The sequence below is a fragment of the Taudactylus pleione genome, unplaced genomic scaffold, assembly GCF_031769625.1.
Source record: "Taudactylus pleione unplaced genomic scaffold, aTauple2 ptg001598l, whole genome shotgun sequence".
NCBI classification, from domain to species: domain Eukaryota; kingdom Metazoa; phylum Chordata; class Amphibia; order Anura; family Myobatrachidae; genus Taudactylus; species Taudactylus pleione.
Genome location: NW_028285995.1, coordinates 583,666 through 607,588, shown reverse-complemented (window position 1 = coordinate 607,588; position 23,923 = coordinate 583,666). Strand labels below are relative to the sequence as shown.

Below are 23,923 nucleotides of genomic sequence, written 5' to 3'. Positions count from 1 at the left end.
GGACCTGTTAGCTGCGGGGAGGAGGGGGGTTTAGGGCTCGGCATTCCCCCGGGAGGGTTAGGATTAAGTAGGGGTTAGGGTCAAGAACCCCCCCGTGGGAGGGTTTGGTTTAGGGAGCGGGGAGGGGGGGGGGGGTGTTAGTGTTTAGGCACCCCTGGGGAGAGCGGTCATCGTGCACAGGATGCATTGTGCGATGTTCCCAGCAGCCATCGTGCTCAGTATACATTCTGCGATGTTCCCAGCAGCCATCGTGCACAGGATACATTCTGCGATGTTCTCAGCAGCCATCGTGCACAGGATACATTCTACAATGTTCCCAGCAGCCATCGTGCACAGGATATCCTAGTGTGCATTTGTGTGCGCATGTGATAGGGAATATAGAGTGTAAGCTCCACTGGGACAGGGACTGATGTGAATGGCCAAATATTCTCTGTTCCCAGCAGCCATCGTGCTCAGGATACATTCTGCGATGTTCCCAGCAGCCATCGTGCTCAGGATACATTCTGCGATGTTCCCAGCAGCCATCGTGCTCAGGATACATTCTGCGATGTTCCCAGCAGCCATCGTGCTCAGGATACATTCTGCGATGTTCCCAGCAGCCATCGTGCTCAGGATACATTCTGCGATGTGCTCAGGATACATTCTGCGATGTTCCCAGCAGCCATTGTGCTCAAAATACATTCTGCAATGTGCTCAGGATACATTCTGCGATGTTCCCAGCAGCCATTGTGCTCAGGATACATTCTGCGATGTTCCCAGCAGCCATTGTGCTCAGGATACATTCTGCGATGTTCCCAGCAGCCATTGTGCTCAGGATACCTTCTGCGATGTTCCCAGCAACCATTGTGCTCAGGATACCTTCTGCGATGTTCCCAGCAACCATTGTGCTCAGGATACCTTCTGCGATGTTCCCAGCAGCCATTGTGCTCAGGATACATTCTGCGATGTTCCCAGCAGCCATTGTGCTCAGGATACATTCTGCGATGTTCCCAGCAGCCATTGCTGCTACTGTGTACAGTATATATTCTGTGACGTACTGGTGTCTATATGGTTACATTCATTTGAACGGTGTGGGTTACACCGCCCATTTATGTGTATGTAAATATTGAGCAGATACATACTAAAAATTTTTTCATTTATTTTAAAAGTTTTGGGACATTTTCAAACTACTTATGCTGCCCATCCACTCCTAGATGCGGGGACGACGGCACGATTACGACATAGTAATCGCGCCTTCGTCCCCCTAGGGGTGAAGTGCATACACTGAACGTTCAGTGTATGCAGATCAACCATCCCCCAACATGGCAACCTGACGGCGGTCGTCAGGTTGACCGTCATGTTCGGACGATGAAAGATGTTAAAAACGACCAGCGGGCGCGCGCATTGTTGGTCGTTAACATTTTACTGCCAGATTTGAGGCCGATTACCAAGCGATTGAGCGATAACGACGGTCGTTATCGCTCAATCCCTAGATTTAATCGCCTAGCGGATGGGCACCTTTATTCTACCTGAAAAACATTTGGTATGTGGCTTAATGTAGAATGGTAGTATGGCAGTATAGTTTGCTTTGGCCAATTTTATTTTGCCATTATCTCACATTTTCCAAGCTATTTTAAACAAAACTATTCAGAGGTCTGTCAGCCGCACAGATTCTCAGTTTAATCTTGAGCCAGCTGTCAACAGTAATACACTCTGTTCTATCTGTACAATGTACATTTTTTTGTTAAGCACCTTTTTGTTTTTCTACCTCAAACAGTTGAGGACACTGAACAAGAACTTGCAGTGAAATAACAAGGATAGGTTTAAATATTCCCCTGTGACAGTTGCCAGACATTCCTTAGTTAAAATTAACTTCTACTTAAGTTACTATCCTTCGTTTTTTATTCAAAACCTTCGATGATCAGCAGCTTTGACTGATGGATTTAGGTTTTAGTAGCAGTAAGTCAGAATGAGACATTTCTGCCTGTTTCTATACAAAGTTTTAGCATGCTCCAATAGCAACACCGTGGCAGGGCATGCTGGCATGTGTAGTACCAAAGCAGCTGAAGGGCTGCATGTTGAATACCCGTGCTCTACAGCTCTGTTTCTCTATAACTGGAAACCCCCATGGAGAAAAAGTAAAAATAAGGAACACACAGTAGGAAGAGTTGCGTATGACCCCAGCACTCACCTCTGTGGTCTGACCCTTGGACAGGTGCGCATGTGCTGGCCTCAAGTTTAAAGAGTGGCTCCTGGTAACTGTGGCTCCAGAGGGCGATTTACCGTTCATTTTCCGCTCAGAGAGAGTGGATTTCAAAGGCTTTTCTTCCAGCAGAACAGCATCCCAGGGATCTTCAGCAGCGGGTCCGCATGAAGCCGCCTCGCTGTCCTGGGAATGAGTTGAACTTTCCACAATATCCACCCTGGGCTTGATAAGAGGGTCGAGATCCAGCCAGTCGAACTTGCTGATGTCGTCCAGCTTCTCTGGTCTCTGTGCCGGAGACTCAGCTTGTGACGCAGGCGTTTCATGGCTGGATTTTCCATTCCTTAAGGATTCCGAGGTCTTTGCTATTTTGTCTAGCAACTTGGCCATGTCGGAAGAGACATCGCGGGGGTAAGCCGGCAAGGTTCCTCTTATCTGGAAGGCAGATCTAGCCGGAATAGGGTAGGAGACGTACGGAGCTCGCGCTGGAAGACTGAGATACATCGGCTCTTTGCGTGGCATAAAAGACATGTTGGGACTGAATCCGTTCTGAAAGGGATCGGCACATTTGGGGTACAGAGCAGAAAAGGTTGGCTGTAAAGGGCAAGGCACCGGTGTGTGCAGCCGGGATGTCCATTGACTGCTTTGGAAGGAGGAAGCAACATAGCAATGCGCTGAGACAACAGGGCTCAATGCCTGCGTCTGAGGTACAGATAGCGGCTTGGGGACAACCTCAAAACTGTCGTCCAGAAGCAGCTTCTCTAACTCGGCTAAAGGAAGCTTCTCTATATCAATGCTCTGTAGAGACTTCCCTGCTCTCTTCTTGGCATCCACCTCCGGGAAAACCATGAGGTCATGGTCCTGCTTGCCCAAGGATGGTGGGATCTGATGGGCTCTAATGAAAGCATTGCTCTGACTTCCCAGCAGCCCCTTCTCTCTCCGCAGCTTGTCTAAAGCTTCTGCTTCCATTTGCAAAGCCTCTTCCTTCCCCACGTCCTTTGTTCCCACAGTCCTTGCAGACGGAGATACGTTTTGTCTAAAGCCATTGCTGCTGGAGATCTGGGCCATACTGTGCCCCAGTGATCACTGGGTCAGAAACTTGCAGCAAACCCCTCACATGTAAGATCTGAGGAGACAGAAAGGAAACAGTCATTTAGGATGGTGCACAATAATATACACTTTGCTGTGACATACAACATGTTTATATCCTTAGAGGGCTGGCTTAACCAAATTTTTTTTTTTTTTTTTTAATATGCTGTGATTACAGAGGCACGGCGCCACAACTTCTTAAAATAAATAAATAAAAAAAAAAAAGCTTATTATAAGGGAATCCCCCGGTATTATTTCACATTCTTGTTGCTTGCAGTCTTCATTTGAGTGAGTTGAACCAATACAGTAAATTCACACACGCAACAGAGAAATAAGGAGAATGGGAGGGTGAACCAGGTCAGAGGTACTAAATCTGCCTGGCATCAGTTAAGACTCCACAAGATCCTCCCCTAACAACCCTATAGGGCAGGAGAAAACCACAACTAACATTTTCAATCTTAAAGGGTAAACACCTCCAACACATTAAAAAAGAGGCAATCTACAGAGAAACACCTCATGGTTTAATCTCCTTCCTGTTTATTTCAATTCAAAACCTTCAGTCGCACTGAGATGAGTGGAAGGAAGAAAGACTATTAGCCGGGATGATCTCGCCGGTGCGAGTCATCGCGGCAATGGGGGCACTTTATGGCAGCCTGGATTCACAGAATTTTGCTCGCATGCCCCAAAGGGCTCCAAGCAAAATTCAGCGAATTCGGGCTCGGAGCTGGCCGTGAAGGGTGCGAGGTGCCAGTCCATTGCCGGCGTTTTAACGCTGTTGCAACGGCAACTCGGAGCCTCCGCACATAATAGGATTGACCCCTGAATCTGGCACTCTTTTGATGAAATAAAAAATCCTAATAAGTTAGGATTGTTAATGTTAGAAAGCATTAAAAACATGGTTGATCCATGTTTCTAATACATAGCAATGTTTCACAATATTAATATAATGAGCAGGATTACATTTTTTCATTTAAACATTGATGGAAAAAAAAAAAAAAAAAAACTGGTATAAAAAAAAACCTGTTTAAACCAAACAGGTTTTTTTCCCCCCCTATAACCATATAATCAGAGATGCGGATATACTTAGTAATTGCACATACATTACACTTGAACAATACATACAGCTTCCATGCTTCGTTCCTTCATCCTCGATCTTATTTTCCCAGCCAGATGGCAGCCTGCTCATACCTACACACTACTACAAGCCACAGACCACACCCATTGTAACAGTGTCACGCTGCAGCCAGCCACAGATGCTCCCCATTGTAACAGTGACACGCTGCAGCCAGCCACAGATGCTCCCCATTGTAACAGTGACACGCTGCAGCCAGCCACAGATGCTCCCCATGTAGCAGTCTATCACGCTGCAGCCAGCCACAGATGCTCACCATGTAGCAGCCTGTCCCACCGCAGCCAACCACAGATGCTCCCCATGTAGCAGTCTGTCCCACAGCAGCCAGCCAGATGCTCCCATGTAGCAGTCTGTCCCACTGCAGTTAGCCACAGATGCACCCCATGTAGCAGTCTATCCCACTGCAGCTAGCCACAGATGCTCCCCATGTAGCAGTCTGTCCCACTGCAGCCAGCCACAGATGCACCCCATGTAGCATCCGTACTGACACCGCTCACATTATACACAGGCCTTATTACGCCTTAAATACAAGTCATGTCTCAGTCAAAAAGTAAACGTAGCTTTTTTTTAAAGACAAATCGAAACAAGACGCAAATGTAAAATTTTAACTTTTTCTGCACTAATAAAAATATCAGCTGCATGTAGGAAATAGGCTTTATAAACAAAGCAAAAAAAGAAGCTAAAAGCCAAATAGTTACTTTACATTGGCATAATATGAGAGAATATATCAGCTACACAGTGTTATCCTATTCCTCTGTACACGCCAAGAGCAATTATGGTGCTGACAGCCATATTTCCATAGCTGACCCCGCCCAAAGAGTACATCCCATCAATCCCTACCATTAAGCCACACCCCTGAGATATTTTATTCTGTTGCAATATACTATCAGCCTCTAATATGCCTGAAGTTACTAACACTTTGCAGAAGTTAGAGATTCAACAAAAATAAAGTTATACATTAATCTCAAAATTACATTACAGACCAATATAATTTTTAAAAACACAAATATATGATTAGCCTGCGTTCAATTTACAGATGTGCCCTCGCTCATCTAGCCTCAATATGCCATGCAGCGCTATATATGCCTGGCGTGAGCGAGCCGCCAGGTCCCGTGCTACTCTGCTAGCATCGGGCGTCATCTTTTGCCGAAAATGCGTCTGAAGGTGCCTACACACTAAACTATGTGCTCACGATGCGATATCGAGAACGATTTCCCTTGAACTCTTCCCGGCAACTCCCTGGCACTCCAGGACACGATATGGTACTAAAAAGCGTCCAATCTGTCCAACGATTTCCAGTGCGTTGTGTACGAGATTGGCAGATCTTGCATGATCTAAAGATACGACTTACAACCCCCGCAGGTACGCGCATCGACATAGTTATCGTGAGTGGACACTCACGATTTGCCCATATTTTGCATGATTTGCCTTTAAGATTTGTTGAAATCGGGCAAGATATTGTCTACTGTGTAGGCTCCTTATGTCGGAGACTGTACGGATTAGTTTGATATGTGTGTGCTACTGCGTCTGAACAGAACTTGGCGTGGTAAACAGCTGTGGTCACTGCATGGTAGCACTTTGCATGTTGATTGAGAATCTCAGTCGCACACAGATATACAAGGGCTGCATATCAATTTAATCAGCACAGTGTCCTGCTGCATCCTAGTCGCATCACACTGCGACTTAGAAGCATTTTCAGCAAAAAAAAGACGTGCCTGTCGCTAGCAGAGTCTCACAGGGCGCCTAGAGGGGCTGTTTGGTGCAACTGCAGCAAAGACAGGCTCATATTCGTTAGAAAGACCTTTGGTAAATATGCTAAAATTTCAAGCAAAATCACCTGGAACAATAACCCGCTACAAACATTCACTACACATACATAAAAAACTACTGTACAAAAGGTGCGAGTGGCTCTATAAAATATGCATTTCTATAAATCACTACGGTTACCTGTCAGAAGATATGGTAATTTTTTAATAATGATGAGTTATAGTTTGCCACTAAGGCAGTCACTGGAAATATAATGTAGTGAGCAGAGAGGCTTTGGAATGATAGTAGCATAAACATGTGACCACTGAGGAGCTTGGTGACTGACTGGCTCAGACTAAAACTGGCCACACACTGAACGATAATTGCTCAGAATGGCCCCAATAAAACGGTTGTCCTGAACGATAATAGTTCAGTGTATTGACATGAACGATAATCGTTCAAAAACCTGAAAGCAGCTGAAAAAAAAACAAAAAAACAAAAAAAACGGTCAGGATCGTTTGACTGGATAATCATCCCAACTCTCCTCCCCTTCTACGTTGTGTTTGGATATCTGCACTAATGTGCAGCCTATTGCCGGCATAAGAGACCACACTCTGCAGAGAACAAACAGATACCTAATGTTTCCAGGGGGTAGACTTACTAAAGCTTCTAAACAACCAATCAGATTCTATCATTTTCTAAAATGCAACAGATAGATGATGGGCAGAATCTGTTGCTATGGGCATCGCCACCACTTGTCCGTTTTAGAATCTTTAGTAAATCGACCCCCAGGAGAGTGACTTTTTTTGGAGTGGGCGCCATATAAATCCCCACCAGAGAATCTATAAAATTAATATAATATAATATATATATATATATCTATATCTCTCTCTCTGCGCCTCGCCTGGAAATCCCGATCGTCGATAGGCAAGTATTGACCTAGTATTGACCGTCGATAGGTAGTATTTGGCCTCTATTCACCACCACAATGGAAACAAACAAGATGTGCTTTAACTACAGACTTTCAGATTTAATTTGAGGGTAATTACATCCAAATCAGATGAACGGTGTAGGAATTACAACGGTTTCTATATGTGCCTCCCACTTTTTAAGGGGCCAAAAGTAATGGGACAAACTAAACAATCCTATATCTAACTTTCACTTTTTAATACTTTGTTGCAAATCCTTTGCAGGCAATTACAGCCTGAAGTCTGGAACGCATAGACATCACCAGACGCTGGGGTTCATCCCTGGTGATGCTCTGCCAGGCCTCTACTGCAAATGTCTTCAGTTCCTGCTTGTTCTTGGGGCATTTTCCCTTCAGTTTTGTCTTCATCACGTGAAATGCATGCTCAATCGGATTCAGGTCAGGGGATTCACTTGGCCATTGCATAACATTCCACTTTTTAGCCTTAAAAAACTCTTTGGTTGCTTTTGCAGTATGCTTCGGGTCATTGTCCATCTGCACTGTGAAGCGCCGTCCAGTGAGTTCTGAAGCATATGACTGAATATGAGCATATGATATTGCCCGAAACACTTCAGAATTCATTCTGCTGCTTTTGTCAGCAGTCACATCATCAATAAATACAAGGGAACCAGTTCCATTGGCAGCCATACATGCCCACGCCATGACACTACCACCACCATGCTTCACTGATGAGGTGGTATGTTTTGGATCATGAGCAGTTCCTTTCCTTCTCTTCTCTTCCCATCACTCTGGTACAAGTTGATCTTTGTCTCATCTGTCCATAGGATGTTGTTCCAGAACTGTAATGGCTTTTTTAGATGTTGTTTGGCAAACTCTAATCTGGTCTTCGTGTTTTTGAGGCTCACCGATGGTTTAAATCTTGTGGTGAATCCTCTATATTCACTCTTGTGAAGTCTTCTCTTGATTGTTGACTGTGACACATATACACCTACCTCCTGGGGAGTGTTCTTGATTTGGCCAACTGTTGTGAGGGGGTTTTTCTTCACCAGGGAAATAATTCTTCTGTCATCCACCACAGTTGTTTTCCGTGGTCTTCCGGGTCTTTTGGTGTTGCTGAGCTCTCCGGTGCGTTCTTTCTTTTTAAGAATGTTCCAAACAGTTGATTTGGTCACGCCTAATGTTTTTGCTATCTCTTTGATGGGTTTGTTTTGATTTTTCAGCCTAATGATGGCTTGCTTCACTGATAGTGACAGCTCTTTGGATCTCATATTGAGAGTCGACAGCAACTGATTCCAAATGCAAATCTCACACCTAGAATCAACTCCAGACCTTTTACCTGCTTAATTGATAATGAAATAACGAGGGAATAGCCCACACCTGTCCATGAAATAGCTTTTGAGTTGATTGTCCCATTACTTTTGACCCTTAAAAAGTGGGAGGCACATATAGAAACTGTTGTAATTCCTACACCGTTCACCTGATTTGGATGTAATTACCCCCCCAAATTAAATCTGAAAGTCTGCAGTTAAAGCACATCTTGTTTGTTTCATTTCAAAGCCATTGTGGTGGTGAATAGAGGCCAAAATATGAAAATTCTGTCAGTGTCCCAATATTTATGCACCTGATTTTATATATATATATATATATATATATATATATATAACATATATACACACACACACAGTGGTGGCTAAAAATGCAGACACCTAAATTTTTTTTATGTCTTTCAACTTCGCATGTTTCTAAAAACTGTTACACTTCATGCAGTGCATGGATTCATATCAAATGAAAGGAAATTTAATGCTAAATTCAACACAAACAGTGGTCAAATATTTGCATTACAAGTGAAGTTATGCAGTAAAAACAACACTTAGGGTGAAAATCCCTGTGTACTTATGATGTTACTGTCCTATCAGTATTTTGTTGGGTATCCTTTATTTTTCAAGACAGCAGCACAGCGACGTGGCATTGAGCCAACCAATGTTTGGAGCTATTCCTTCTTTATTATGTGGTGCCCTGACACAATTATAGCCTCAATTAATTGTCTTTTATTGGATGGACGCCTCAGATGTACCGGTTTTTTCAAACTGAACCACAAATGTTCTATGGGGTTCAGGTCTGGGCTGTTTCCTGGCCACCCCAGCACCTGCATGTCATTCTCAGTGACCCACTGTTGGCATATCCGTGCAGTGTGGCAGGGAGCTGAATCCTGATGGAAAAAAAAAAAATGGGGCATTATCTGAAAAAGATCCCTGATAGAATGTAGAAGTTTTGGTTGTAGGATGGTGTCAATGTACTTTCTGCTGTTCAGTGTGCCATCTATGACATAAAGGTGGCTTACAGCATCTGCTGTCATACATGCCCAGATCATAACACTTGTAGGATTCTTTGTTGCTGCTTGAATGTAATCTGGATTTACCTCTTCCCCGATGCGACGTCTCACATATTTTCTCCCATCACTACCAAATATCAATATCTTAGTTTCGTCACTCCATATCACTTGTTTCCACTGACCTTCTGTCCATGCAATGTATTCTTTTGCCCACTGTATTAATTTCTGCCGCTGCTTTTTATTCAGCAATGGCTTTTTTCGGGGAAACCTACCTTTTAGGCCAACCTCCATTAGTCTTCTCCGTTCCGTTCTTGCACTGACAAAAACACAGTTGCACTCAGTTTACTGCTAATGGCCGCAGATGACATCCATCTGTTCCTGACGCAAATTAGTTTTATTCTCCTATCAACAGCTGTTGTGCACTTTTCCGGCCTTTCCCTTCTTTGTTTTGTATAGATTATGTTACCTGATAGCGTAAACAAAACTTTCGTACTCCTGATGTTGTCACATTCCCACCAACTTCTCTCGCAATTGCTGCATCCGAAAGACCATTTTCACGTAACACCACAAGTAGTGTCTGCTCTTTCCCAGCAATGCCCCATTTTCATGAACCGTATCTAAAAGGGTCTGCCGAAGCGACCGTCACACAGCAGGAGCATTGCAATACACCCTGCGAGCAGACACGAGCTGGGGACATTCCTGCAAGGCCCATTAGATAAACACATCTACGTCTGAAGGAAAAGCTCAGAGAACACGGTGTTTTCCATCAGACAAATAATTATCCGACTGAGGAATGTGGGGACATTCCCCGGCCATGTAACAGTTTAATCATATATAGACAAATATACACTATTCAGAGCCGCCAGCAATATACAAATTGCCCCGGTCAAACTGCAGGAGGCTGAAAGAGGCAGAAGGCAAAGGTAAGGATGTACCGATAAGAAGGTGGGATTAATAATGCAGAATTCAGAAGCCAGCAGGTGGGACACACAGGGATCAGTCAGGGAATATGCACTTTAATGAGTTATCAGCAAAGAAAGAACTGACAATGCTGTGTTACACTGTATTTATGTTTAATAGATGGAAGTTACTGCTCTGTTCTAGAATACCTTTTTCTGCCAAAGGAACTAAAAACAGGAAACCTGCTTTGCATCAAAAAACACCCCCCTCCCCTCCGCCTCGCACCCCACAATCACACCCAAATCTTACATATCACCCATTGTCATCCGTATATACACACACACACACAAGAATCCCGTTGAGTGTGTACGGTAAGGCAAACTGTTTACCCCTTTACGTGTAAGAGCTGAGAGGCGTTTCTGTGTGTGTGTGACATATGGAGGTCATTAAGTGCTTCTTATGTAAAGCACTGTCTTCATATGGCAGTGTTCACGGTTCCAAGTGTTCTATATTGTTCAGCTTCCACCCAGTCGGCTGCATATCACACGAGCTTGGAACGAAAGCCGGCTAGCAAAGACGGCTCTTCGGAAACTGCTCTCACCACAAAAATGCAAACAATACAGGTTGTACGTGTGAAGTCACAGCCACGAGTCTCTAGTTGTGAAGGGAAACATCCCCCTGTGCAAGCAAAGGGAGGAGGAGGAGGAGGAGGAGGAGGAAGGAGTTCTGCAGATCATCAGCAACCACGCAAATATCTCCTGTAAGATCCCACACAGAGGAGAACCAGACAGGAACAGCCTCCAGGTGACTGGTCACAAACTGGACGGATGCACCGTGGATTGCTTAATGCAGGAACAAAGACTTTTAGAGGACAACAGGGTGGAATCTCCACGTTAGTCCTGACAAATTGACAGTACACATTGATTTACCCCAGATTTATAACATCTATACTGCCATCAAAGCGTGGCGATGATAGGCAAGGCATTACATAATGATGGAATTGCTGTGGCCAGATTGGTTGAGGCAGACCAAAACAGAGAGTACATAACATTCACCCCCTTTTGTTAAACTGCCCCTAATCCATCATTTGTCTTCAGAAGTCCCGTAATTCGTTGGAGTCCACATGTGCACAATTAAAGCGCTTCAACCCATCACAAGCTAAATACAACGGTCTGGAATTTGCTTAATGCATTTCCAAACAAAAGCTTCATCATAAAGGTCAAAGAACATTCAAAGCAAATCTAACTTAAGGTTATAGAAAAGCACCAAATAAAGGCTATAACAGTTTCAAAAGACAGTTATTGTCATTTTATGGCCCAAGATATGAGGAACCAGGTAACGCAAATGACATCATGTCAGCCTATATACTCAGGGATCAGAAAGCACTCTGATAAATCCTGGGATACGCTGCAATCTCCAGTCCAAACATGGAAATTCCAAGAAATTACTGTTGTCCTGCCTCAACCTAGAGTAACATTACTGCCGTCAGCAGTCAGATCATTGAGGCCTTTGAGTAAAAAAAACGTAACTCGTGCACACAGCCTTCCTCACAGAATGTATGTGCGTCCAGCTCGTGTGCATGGGTACCATTTCTAAACAATAGAGATAAGGATCTGTACTGCTCTTTACGCTCATCACCTGGCAAAGCAAAGGCTGATTAAAGCAGTTTACCTAGACTTACACGTAACAAAGAGACTTAACAGGAATGGCAACTCTGCTCCAAAGCAGACAATCTAAAGGTAAAAAAGAAAACAGGAGAGAACCTTTAAGAGGACATAGCATTGCAAAAGCTAGCATCGGCAAGTGGTAAAAGTGTTAACAGATCAGGGCCATAAAACTGGCTTTTACAGCATCAGATTATAAACTTGTTAGATGCAATAGGCTGCGACTTGCAGGAACTGGTGCTATTCTGGCCATTTAGCCGAAGAATTTAAAGCTACAACAATGTAAAAGGCAATACCAACCGTTTAAATTATTGACACTTTAAAAGTATGGGCTAAATCGCTGGAATTGCGACGTTCCTACAACTCACAGGTCTCACTAGCACCATGCAGGATGGAGAGTGTCTGAGCCCAGTCTGCCACGTGTAATAATCAGTCTTCCCTAGCAGAGAGTTCAGCCGTAACATTAAAACCACCTGCCTGCTTGTGTAGGTCCCCATGGTGCCACCAAAACAGCTCTCACCCGTCAAGGCATGGACTCCTCAAGATCTCTGAAGGTGCCCTGTGGTATCTGGGACCAAAACGTTAGCAGCAGATCGTTTATGTTGCAATGTGGGGCCTCCATGGCTCGGACTTGTTTTTCTAGCACATCCCACAGATGCTCGATCGGATTCAGATCTGGGGAATTTGGAGGCAAAGTCAACACCTTGATCTCTTTGTCATGTTCCTCAAACCATCCCTGACCAATATTTGCAGTGTGACAGGGTGCATTGTCCCGCGGATATAGATCACGGTCATCAGGGAATACCGTTGCCATGAAGGGGCATACTTGGTCTGCAACAATGGTTAGGTAGGGGGTACATGTCAAAGTAACATCCACATGAATGCCAGGGACCCATGGTTTCCCAGAAGAAAATTGCCCAGAGCATCACAGTGACTCCGTCGGCTTGCCTTCTTCTCATAGTACATCCTAGTGCCTTCTCCAGGCAAATGACGTACACGTCCTGGTTGTCCACATGATGTAAAAGAAATCATGATTCATCAGAACCGGCCACCTTCTTCCATTGCTCCATGGTCTAGTTTTGACTTTCATGTGATCATTGTAGGCACTTTTGGCATTGGACAGGGGTCAGTATGTTCTCTGACCGGTCTATGGCTACACAGCAGGCTGCGATTCACTGTGTGTTCTGACACCTTTTGTCATAGCCAGCATTAACTCTTTCAGCAATTTGTGCAACAGTAGCTGTGGGTTCGGAGAAGACAAGGCAGTTTTTGCTTAACATGCACCTCAATGAGCCTTGGGCACAGATTACCCTGTTGCAAGATCACCGGTTGTCCTTCTTTGGACCACTTTTGTTAGGTCCTAATCACTGTATAGCAGTAACACCCCACAAGACCTGCTGTTTTCGAAATGCTCTGAATGCTCAGTCGTCTAGTCCTCATAATTTGGCCCTTGTCGCTCAGATCCTTACGTTGGCCCATGTTTCCCCGCTTCCAACACATCAACTTCAAGAACGGAGTATTCACCTGCTGCCTAATATACCCCACCCCTTGACAGGTGCCGTTGTAGCAAGATGATCAATGTTATTCACTGCACCTGTCAGAGGTTTTAATGTTATGGCTAACTGGTGTATGTCAGCTGTGTCTAATCCCCAGTAACAGGCCCAGTTTCTGGAGACGGGTCTCAGGAAATGTCTAAATCTGACATGTGTCTTGATTTTTATTGTGATCATCCAACAAGCTTGTGTGGTGTCTGTTGTTTGGAACTGAATTACTGCCCGTTAGGTGCAGTGTTTACTGTGTGTAGATTGCATCGGTACTGTACAATGGATCAGGCTTTCTTAGCTAGTTATGGTCCCATAATATTTCAAACCTGATCAATGTTGCTGTGTCCCTGAAAATTGCATTGTTATACTTGTCAGAATACTGTGACCCCTGGATTGTCTGTCTATGGAATAGAGCAGTGTTTCTCAAACCTGGTCCTCTTGGAACCCAAAATGCCCCGTACTCAATTAATGTGTGTATTGAGCGATATCAGCAGCGGCAGGCCCGGCGGAGGTGCCGGCATCGATAAGTGCATACACACTTGCCGATGCCAGCAATGTACGATAGGGGAGGGGGCCCATGCTGCATTAGGCAGCATGGCAGCGTTAACGATATCCCCATATTGAGCTGCATGTACGGACGACTGGGGATATCATTAACGCCCTGTGCATCGTTAATCGCTTAGTGCATACACGCTGGATGATTTGAATGATATATTGTTCAAAGATGTCGTTATCGTTCACAAATATCGTCCAGTGTGTATGGGGCTTTACAGTGCATGTTTTCCAGATCACCTAGCTGGAGCACAGGTGTTAATTGACTAACACAGATTCCCAAACTCAGTCCTCAACGCACCCCAACGGTCCAGGTTTTAAGGATACATACATGCTTGATCACAGCTACCAAAGTCAATTTGATTTAACTACCTGTGCTCAACCATGGTTAGCTCAAAAACCTGAACTGTTTGGAGTGCCTTCAGGACAGCGTTTGGGAACCTCTAGACTATACACCCCCAAACATCAGGCAACGTATTGTCCGATCCTGCGATCAGCAACATCAGTCGGAAATGCCGACCGGTGGCCATCGATGTTTCGTGATCCGTCAGGGGCATCGGTGAAAGTATTATGTTAAGGATCACGGCAATCCGTCGTCAGTGTATGGGGGCCATAGCGTAACAGATCTACAGGTGGTACTAATTATTCCTGAGGATACCTTGAAAACATGCACTGTTAGGGTTCCATGAGGGCAGAGTTTGAGAAATACTGGAATATGGCAATGTCACATGTAACTACCTCCCTCCAAAAGCAGCAGCCCTGAGGAAATACCAATAACGACACTTTATATTTTAATGTTATATTTGGTTAATAATCTAATAGACATAAATTAGAAATGTAATCACATTGTTGTTACACCTATGTGTTTGGTGATATCCAGATTTAATCCCAGCATCTGCCCACTCCAGTACATATAATCTCTTTGTCAGACAATGTGTGCCTGAGCCTACACTGAGGCTGTCCTTAAGCCATCAAAGAAAATGTAACAAGCTACGCATTAGATAATCCTGCTTAACTACAGGCAAGTATGGGGCTATGTGTCTCACTGTAATTATATAGCTTGTAATATAACATGAAACAATTACAACACTATAGATGTTAATTATTACTAAACTGTGGCATCTTTATTTTTCTGTGACACAAAGTGATAGAATTTCAGCATTACCAGTGAATTGTCCAGGGGTCGACAGAATGCACCCTGTAACGCACAGAGGCCGGCGGAGTGCACCCTGTAACGCACAGAGGCCGGCGGAGTGCACCCTGTAACGCACAGAGGCCGGCGGAGTGCATTCTGTGTGTTATCTGCCTGCCAAAGTTGTAGCACAATAAACCTATTATATCAGTATAGTTATATATTGTACATTTTAATGCTCAAAATCTCTTTAAAACTACTGATAAAGTGACAGCACAACAAAAATCCTAATTTGCTTACAATTTATTTGTCCATTAATTGCAATGTTGCTAAGTATTAATAATTGCCAATTATTTATAATGCACACATTCTGCAGAAATTTACATAGAATATTTAGCCACTCATCAGTCCCTGCCCCAGTGGAGCTTACAATCTATAGTCCCTACCACATGCACATACAACACACTAGGGCTCATTTTTTGTTGGGAGCCAATAAACCTATCAGCATATTTTTGAAGTGTGGGTGGAAACCAGAGTATCTGGGGGAAACCCACATGGAGAGAATATACAAACTCCACACAGTTAGGGCCATGGTGGGAATTGAACTCAAGACCTCAGTGCTGTGAGGCAGTAATGCTAACCATTACATCATTCTGTGCTGCAAGGTAAGAAGCTTTAATGAATGTATCAACACCCTCCTCTAAAAGAAGACTCAGCCATTGAGATCATTAGCAAACAGATACAGTACATGGCTTGCTCCCTTACGCCAGGATATCGGACAGCTCAAACTGGCTGCAGGTGTTTGTTTTTCAGCAACGCAGAACTAGATGATAACATTCAGCAGGTGGTTTAAAATGAAATATATAAATAATATATGACGCTTTTCCTATTTTCCTGTGGGATTAGGATCTAGATGCTCTCTAAAAAGCACTGCATAGCCAGAAGGCAGATCCTCAGGAGAGAACACTAAATATACTCCAAGTGTTTCAGTTATATACATTTAAACCAGGGGTGGGCAAATAAGCGACCCTCAAGCTGTTGCTGAACTACACATCCCAGCATGCTCCACAACAGTTTTAGCACGGCCAAATAGCAAAACTGTGGAAGGGCATTCTGTGACGTGTAGTTCTATAACAGCTGGGGGGGGCTTCGTGCCCACCCCTGATTTAAACAATGGCCTAGGCACATTTATAGCAAAGTTCCAAAAAAAAAAAAAGAGAGAATCTTCCTGCACTAAATTTAAAAACATGCGGCAGTGTGATCTTCAGAACCATCCCACGTCTGGTCCACTCCTTATATCTGCACCTACGCTGTGCCTAATTGTTCCAAATCACCCCCTAAATAAAGCAGAATAGCATATACTGCCGCTTGTACACACCCATAGTTTGTAACAACAGGGACTTAAAATTGGGTTTCCAATCAGGAACTGTTGCAGCACATTTTGTAACGGTTTGTATCCTAGTGACCCAACATGTTACCATATGAGAGGCTCAGTATATAAAATAGAATGACTATGTGGATGAGAATGCGTCATTTTCCTCCCTCTTACTAAAAGCATTTTAGTAGCACTTTGCCAGTTAAGGTTCTCACTAGAATGCTTGGGAGATAACAATGAAAAGGTTGTAGATACTGTGGGAATAGCACCACTCTCCGCAGGGGGCAAGGAAAAAGAGGACTTAGAGCAAAGGGACTGCAGTCCCCATTACATTACATGTCACCCCCATCCATAGCTGGGGGCACATACGCGCAGACAGACACGGTGTGCTCACACCAACGCTACATTCTTACACAATCCACAAAAAAAAAAAACACACAGTCATTTCCTGCATTCAGCCTTGATCTGGAACAAAACGGAACAGAGAACAATTACAGACAAGAATAGTGACAGCAGGAGATTAACACACCGACTGCCGGATGCGGGGGGCACAGGAGCCGGTGTATGGCAGAAGCTAATTGTTACCATGTGAGTACTTGACACGCTGCCCAGAGCAGATAAGGGCAGCAGCCAGCCTTGTTCCAAGAGCAATTTCATCTCAAGACAAAACACGAAAACATTAACGTCTTACGCACAGGCATCAGCACAACATGCAGGTGACTCCGGGAACAGGTCTATTCCCTTTGTTACGCCCCATAATCCTGCAGACACTTCCCAGAAACATTCCATCTCCCAGCATAGGGAACTTGGCAGCGCTATGAAACTATTTGCAGAATTCCTATTTCAGGAGCTTCCCCTCAGCACCAGACATGCCTGACTGCCAGCAGTTCTGTCGTGCTGCCTTCAGCCGGGAAAATAGTCATAATTAGTGACTATTTTACACGTTGTGTTAAAGATTGATGGCAGATTGCTGTCTCTGCAACTCTGTCGTGCCACCGTTACACGAGATCCGCCAGCTCCGACAACCACAGGACCTTTTTCCCATGTTATGTGCAATATAACAACCGGCACATCTGTCACACAAAATATATTCACAGAAAACATTTCACTAGCCGAAGCCACATTCATTTCCCAGTATTTACTGGGAAACAGTAACAACGTGTTAAATATGGCTAAGCTATAACAATACGGTTCTGCTTGTTGCCTAATCAGGTCTTCTTTTATAGGCACCTGGTGTCTCCATTACAGCAAAAGGAGTAAAAGTTATTCACCCAGAAAGTGATCTTATCTTTTAAATCGGTTTTGTACAATTAATATGGGTCTTCGTAAATAAACCTCCCTCCTATACAATAACCCCCTACCTGGAAACTGATTATATGTAGGCTTGCCATAATATCCCTTTAATCCGGGACACCTATGATTTACACGAGTTCTGTGGCTTTATTACAACCAGGTGAAATCCAGGCTTGAATTAGCCAGCCACAGAGTCTGTGTAATTCATGTGTGTTCCGGATTAACCACTTAACTGACGTGGTCGCAGGTAATGCGACCGGAGCCAGAAGTGCTTCAACTGGCAAGGTCGCATGACATGCGACCACGCCAGCACTCTGTCCCCCGGCTTTAGCAGAGGAGATTCGTTCTGCACAAGTGCAAAACGGATCTTCTCTGTCTCCTTGGACCCCCCTGCAGTGATGCGATGGTCTCTGACCGCCGACATCACTGCCAGAATGCTGTGCGAATGCGCCAATAGTAAAAGTGCGTGTGCAGAGATCAGCTGCAGAAGGGGGGAACTGATCATCACGGGAGGATTTTACACGCCATTCAAATATTTTTTTAGGCTGGGCGGCGGGGGTGTCGAATTTTTTTTTTTTAACATTTATAGTGACACATGGGGTGGGGGGGACTAAATTGGGCACCCATTGTCCCTGGGGGTGAGGGCTCTGCCAAAGATACTTATTATAACTAAGAGGGTGGGAGTTGTTATTGGGACATTAAATTACAATGGGAGCCTATGGACAGGGTGGTTGTGGGGGATACAAAACATCGCCTAGGTACATTTAATAAAAAAAATATTTAAAAATATATTTTAAAGGTTTTTAAACTTAATTAAAATTTTAAAAAAGATCATTTGTGTGCGGTTTTAATGAAATAGTGTCAGTTAAGTGGTTAAAGGGATATTATGGCAAGCCGAGCTATATGTAAGTACGGGAACCCTGCTAAACTCTGAATGGTGGGGACCGAGAGGAGCAACCACCAACACAAATGGATTCACTGTTTAAACGCCTTTCACAATGTTGAGACTATCAGGCTAGAATGAGCTTAATGTGGCCCCTCTTCTAATGTACCTGCATGTAACAGGACTCACCTGTCTAGATGTTGCACAGCGATGAGGCTGAGGCTGCTCTCCATCCTCCTGCACAGACAGAGGGAGAGTTACAGGTTATTAGCACCAGGACCCTGAGCTACTGATTGACAGAACTGGGCAAACTCTGAAACAAGTACTCAGATTCCACATGCTGTCCTTACCACCCCCATGTAGCAGGTCCTGTAGCCCCCACAAATACACACGTTCATTATGTCCTGTGCTCTCTTTATAGACCCTCTGCCTCATACATACACACATCATATACCAGGTCCACGTGACTTCCAATCCCTGTGTCCCACTCCCATATTTATGCTAGCCCCTATATCTCCACCATAGCGGTCCCTCTTATCCTCCCACCTCCCCATATCTGTGCCTGTATCCCCACAACCCCATACAAGCATCATTCTCTGTATCCACACCATAAACGTACCAGTTCCTGTAAGCCTCCCACCCTCCATACACATACCACCCCCACATGTACACACAGGTCCCTGTATCCCCTCAGACACATGCCAGTCTCTGTATCCCCCCACTCCCACATGTACACACCGGTCCCTGTATCCCCCCACTCCCACATGTACACACCGGTCCCTGTATCACTCATGCACACACCGGTCCCTGTATTCCCCAAACCCCCTCATACACATACCAGTCCCTGTATTCCCCAAACCCCCTCATACACATACCGGTCCCTGTATTCCCCAAACCCCCTCATACACATACCGGTCCCTGTATTCCCCAAACCCCCTCATACACATACCGGTCCCTGTATTCCCCAAACCCCCTCATACACATACCGGTCCCTGTATTCCCCAAACCCCCTCATACACATACCGGTCCCTGTATTCCCCAAACCCCCTCATACACATACCTGTCCCTGTATTCCCCAAACCCCCTCATACACATACCGGTCCCTGTATTCCCCAAACCCCCTCATACACATACCGGTCCCTGTATTCCCCAAACCCCTCATACACATACCGGTCCCTGTATTCCCCTAACCCCTCATGCACATACCGGTCCCTGTATTCCCCTAACCCCTCATGCACATACCGGTCCCTGTATTCCCCAAACCCCTCATACACATACCGGTCTCTGTATTCCCCAAACCCCTCATACACATACCGGTCCCTGTATTCCCCTAACCCCTCATGCACATACCGGTCCCTGTATTCCCCTAACCCCTCATGCACATACCGGTCCCTGTATTCCCCAAACCCCTCATACACATACCGGTCTCTGCATTCCCCAAACCCCCTCATACACATACCGGTCCCTGTATTCCCCAAACCCCCTCATACACATACCGGTCCCTGTATTCCCCTAAACCCCCTCATACACATACCGGTCCCTGTATTCCCCTAAACCCCCTCATACACATACCGGTCCCTGTATTCCCCTGACCCCCTCATACACATACCGGTCCCTGTATTCCCCAAACCCCTCATACACATACCGGTCCCTGTATTCCCCAAACCCCCTCATACACATACCGGTCTCTGTATTCCCCTGACCCCTCATACACATACCGGTCCCTGTATTCCCCAAACCCCTCATACACACACCGGTCCCTGTATTCCCCAAACCCCCTCATACACACACCGGTCTCTGTATTCCCCAAACCCCCTCATACACATACCGGTCCCTGTATTCCCCTGACCCCTCATACACACACCGGTCTCTGTATTCCCCAAACCCCTCATACACATACCGGTCCCTGTATTCCCCAAACCCCTCATACACACACCGGTCCCTGTATTCCCCAAACCCCCTCATACACATACCGGTCCCTGTATTCCCCAAACCCCCTCATACACATACCGGTCCCTGTATTCCCCAAACCCCCTCATACACATACCTGTCCCTGTATTCCCCAAACCCCCTCATACACATACCTGTCCCTGTATTCCCCAAACCCCCTCATACACATACCGGTCCCTGTATTCCCCAAACCCCCTCATACACATACCGGTCCCTGTATTCCCCAAACCCCTCATACACATACCGGTCCCTGTATTCCCCTAACCCCTCATGCACATACCGGTCCCTGTATTCCCCTAACCCCTCATGCACATACCGGTCCCTGTATTCCCCAAACCCCTCATACACATACCGGTCTCTGCATTCCCCAAACCCCCTCATACACATACCGGTCCCTGTATTCCCCAAACCCCCTCATACACATACCGGTCCCTGTATTCCCCTAAACCCCCTCATACACATACCGGTCCCTGTATTCCCCTAAACCCCCTCATACACACACCGGTCTCTGTATTCCCCAAACCCCCTCATACACATACCGGTCCCTGTATTCCCCAAACCCCTCATACACATACCGGTCCCTGTATTCCCCAAACCCCCTCATACACATACCGGTCTCTGTATTCCCCTGACCCCTCATACACATACCGGTCCCTGTATTCCCCAAACCCCTCATACACACACCGGTCCCTGTATTCCCCTAACCCCTCATACACACACCGGTCCCTGTATTCCCCAAACCCCCTCATACACACACCGGTCTCTGTATTCCCCAAACCCCCTCATACACATACCGGTCCCTGTATTCCCCTGACCCCTCATACACACACCGGTCTCTGTATTCCCCAAACCCCTCATACACATACCGGTCCCTGTATTCCCCAAACCCCTCATACACACACCGGTCCCTGTATTCCCCAAACCCCCTCATACACATACCGGTCTCTGTATTCCCCAAACCCCCTCATACACATACCGGTCCCTGTATTCCCCAAACCCCCTCATACACATACCGGTCCCTGTATTCCCCAAACCCCTCATACACATACCGGTCCCTGTATTCCCCAAACCCCTCATACACATACCGGTCCCTGTATTCCCCAAACCCCCTCATACACATACCGGTCCCTGTATTCCCCTAATCCCCTCATACACATACCGGTCCCTGTATTCCCCAAACCCCCTCATACACATACCGGTCTCTGCATTCCCCAAACCCCCTCATACACATACCGGTCCCTGTATTCCCCAAACCCCTCATACACATACCGGTCCCTGTATTCCCCTAACCCCCTCATACACATACCGGTCCCTGTATTCCCCTAATCCCCTCATACACATACCGGTCCCTGTATTCCCCTAACCCCCTCATACACATACCGGTCCCTGTATTCCCCAAACCCCCTCATACACACACCGGTCCCTGTATTCCCCTAATCCCCTCATACACATACCGGTCCCTGTATTCCCCTAACCCCCTCATACACATACCGGTCCCTGTATTCCCCTAACCCCCTCATACACATACCGGTCCCTGTATTCCCCAAACCCCCTCATACACACACCGGTCCCTGTATTCCCCTAATCCCCTCATACACATACCGGTCCCTGTATTCCCCTAACCCCCTCATACACATACCGGTCCCTGTATTCCCCTAACCCCCTCATACACATACCGGTCCCTGTATTCCCCAAACCCCCTCATAAACGTTCCGGTCCCTGTATCTCCGCCCCGCCCCCAAAATAACTCAAATGTGTATGCGCCACGGTTACTGCTCTCACCAGCGGCTCCGCCTGTCCCGTGTCCGGTCTCCCGGAGTCTCGGTGTCAGCTCCGCTCTCCCCACTCAGATCACACAGCGTCCCGCGCGCCCCCGGTACACGGAGAGTGACGTGCGCGCCCCCGAGCTGGCAATTCTGCGCATGCGTCCGTATGTGCGAGCGCTCCACCTACCGGTGGACAGGGAGAGGTGCATCTCCCCGGCCTACAGTCAGAGACTGACTGCTGACGTCACACTATTGACCACAGACACAGTAGCACCACCCTGGCCCCTCACAGTGCTCACACCACCAGGGCTGTCTTAGGAGCATTGTAGGCCCCGGGCAAAGCAATGCACTGGGGTACCTACCCACCCATTCATGTGAATACAAATGTAAACGGTAAATTAAACCTTTTAGATTTATTGGTACTTTCATCAAAATCAATGTTTAAACATAAAAAAGACATGATGTAAAGTTTGGACAATGGATTCCACATCATTCTCTTCTCAAGCTCGCAGTGCAGTTCCTGCTCTTCACTGCAGCTGTGATTAAAGTATAGGGGCACCCTGGGAGAGAAGGGCCCAAGGATTGAGCCTTCATCCCCTAAATCTGGCTCTGTAGCTGCAGGCTGGGAGGCAAGTAGAGAATGCAGTCTGGCCACTATGATTGTGTGTGTTACACAATTGGAGCAGTCAGGGAGCATCTGACTCTACCTGCCCCTCAGCTGGCTGCCCTATGCGCTGAGCGACCGGCCACAAACTACATGTAGATTCCCCCTGGCCCAGCCAGCCCCTGCTCGAAGGCCCCTAAATTCATGGGGCCCTGGGCAGCTGCCCAGTGTGCCTATAGGTTAAGATGGCCCTGCACACCACACTAAGGACCTCATTCAGAGTCGGTCGTAAGCGGCCACTCGGTCATACACATCCGATGTTTCCAAACCACGCATGCGTGCGGTTGTGCGCATTTGCGTACGAGACCTTGCGATCCAAAATGCTGTAGATCGTACGGCTTACGAGCAGGAAGTGGATTCCGAGATTTGATTGGCATGAAAGGCCGTTTGTGGGTGGTGACGGGGGTGGTGGTCTGAAAACGCAGGCGTTCCTCACCGTTTTCAGGGCGTTTCAGGGGTGTACATAAATTTCCTGCTACGACCGACATAGAAGACCGGAAGTAGTAAATCGTCACTCTGCGAGCAGGTTAGAGGCCTGGCTGATCGTACAGCTTGAGGTTGGGTATGTGCTCTCTCAAGCCCCAGAGTACAATCGATACTATCGAATGTGACTGATGTTATGTTTGATGTTTCTATTTTGTGCCACATAATGCAAGCAGCTAATAATCGTTTGTTTTTGCTAATAACACTGCTAATTGGCTTGTAATTGATTCAGTTGCGTTTGCATTAGCAATAATAAGAATAAATAAATTTCATGGGGATGGCTTATTCTATGCGTTTTTTTGTTAATT

The 23,923-nt window shown here is 46.0% G+C and overlaps 1 protein-coding gene across 1 annotated transcript in view; it reads right to left on the bottom strand.

Moving 5' to 3' along the window:
- The window catches only part of PIK3C2A (phosphatidylinositol-4-phosphate 3-kinase catalytic subunit type 2 alpha), a 72,254-nt gene extending 49,597 nt beyond the window's left edge, over positions 1–22,657 (bottom strand). The window contains exons 1-3 of the mRNA XM_088464159.1: positions 22,485–22,657; positions 18,942–18,989; positions 2,171–3,308 (exon numbers count right to left, since the gene is read on the bottom strand). Of these exons, the coding sequence (XP_088320285.1) occupies positions 2,171–3,250 (1,080 nt within the window). The 5' untranslated portion in view covers positions 3,251–3,308; positions 18,942–18,989; positions 22,485–22,657. The remainder of the gene's footprint in view (positions 1–2,170; positions 3,309–18,941; positions 18,990–22,484) is intronic.
- Between the last annotated feature and the right edge of the window lie 1,266 nt (positions 22,658–23,923).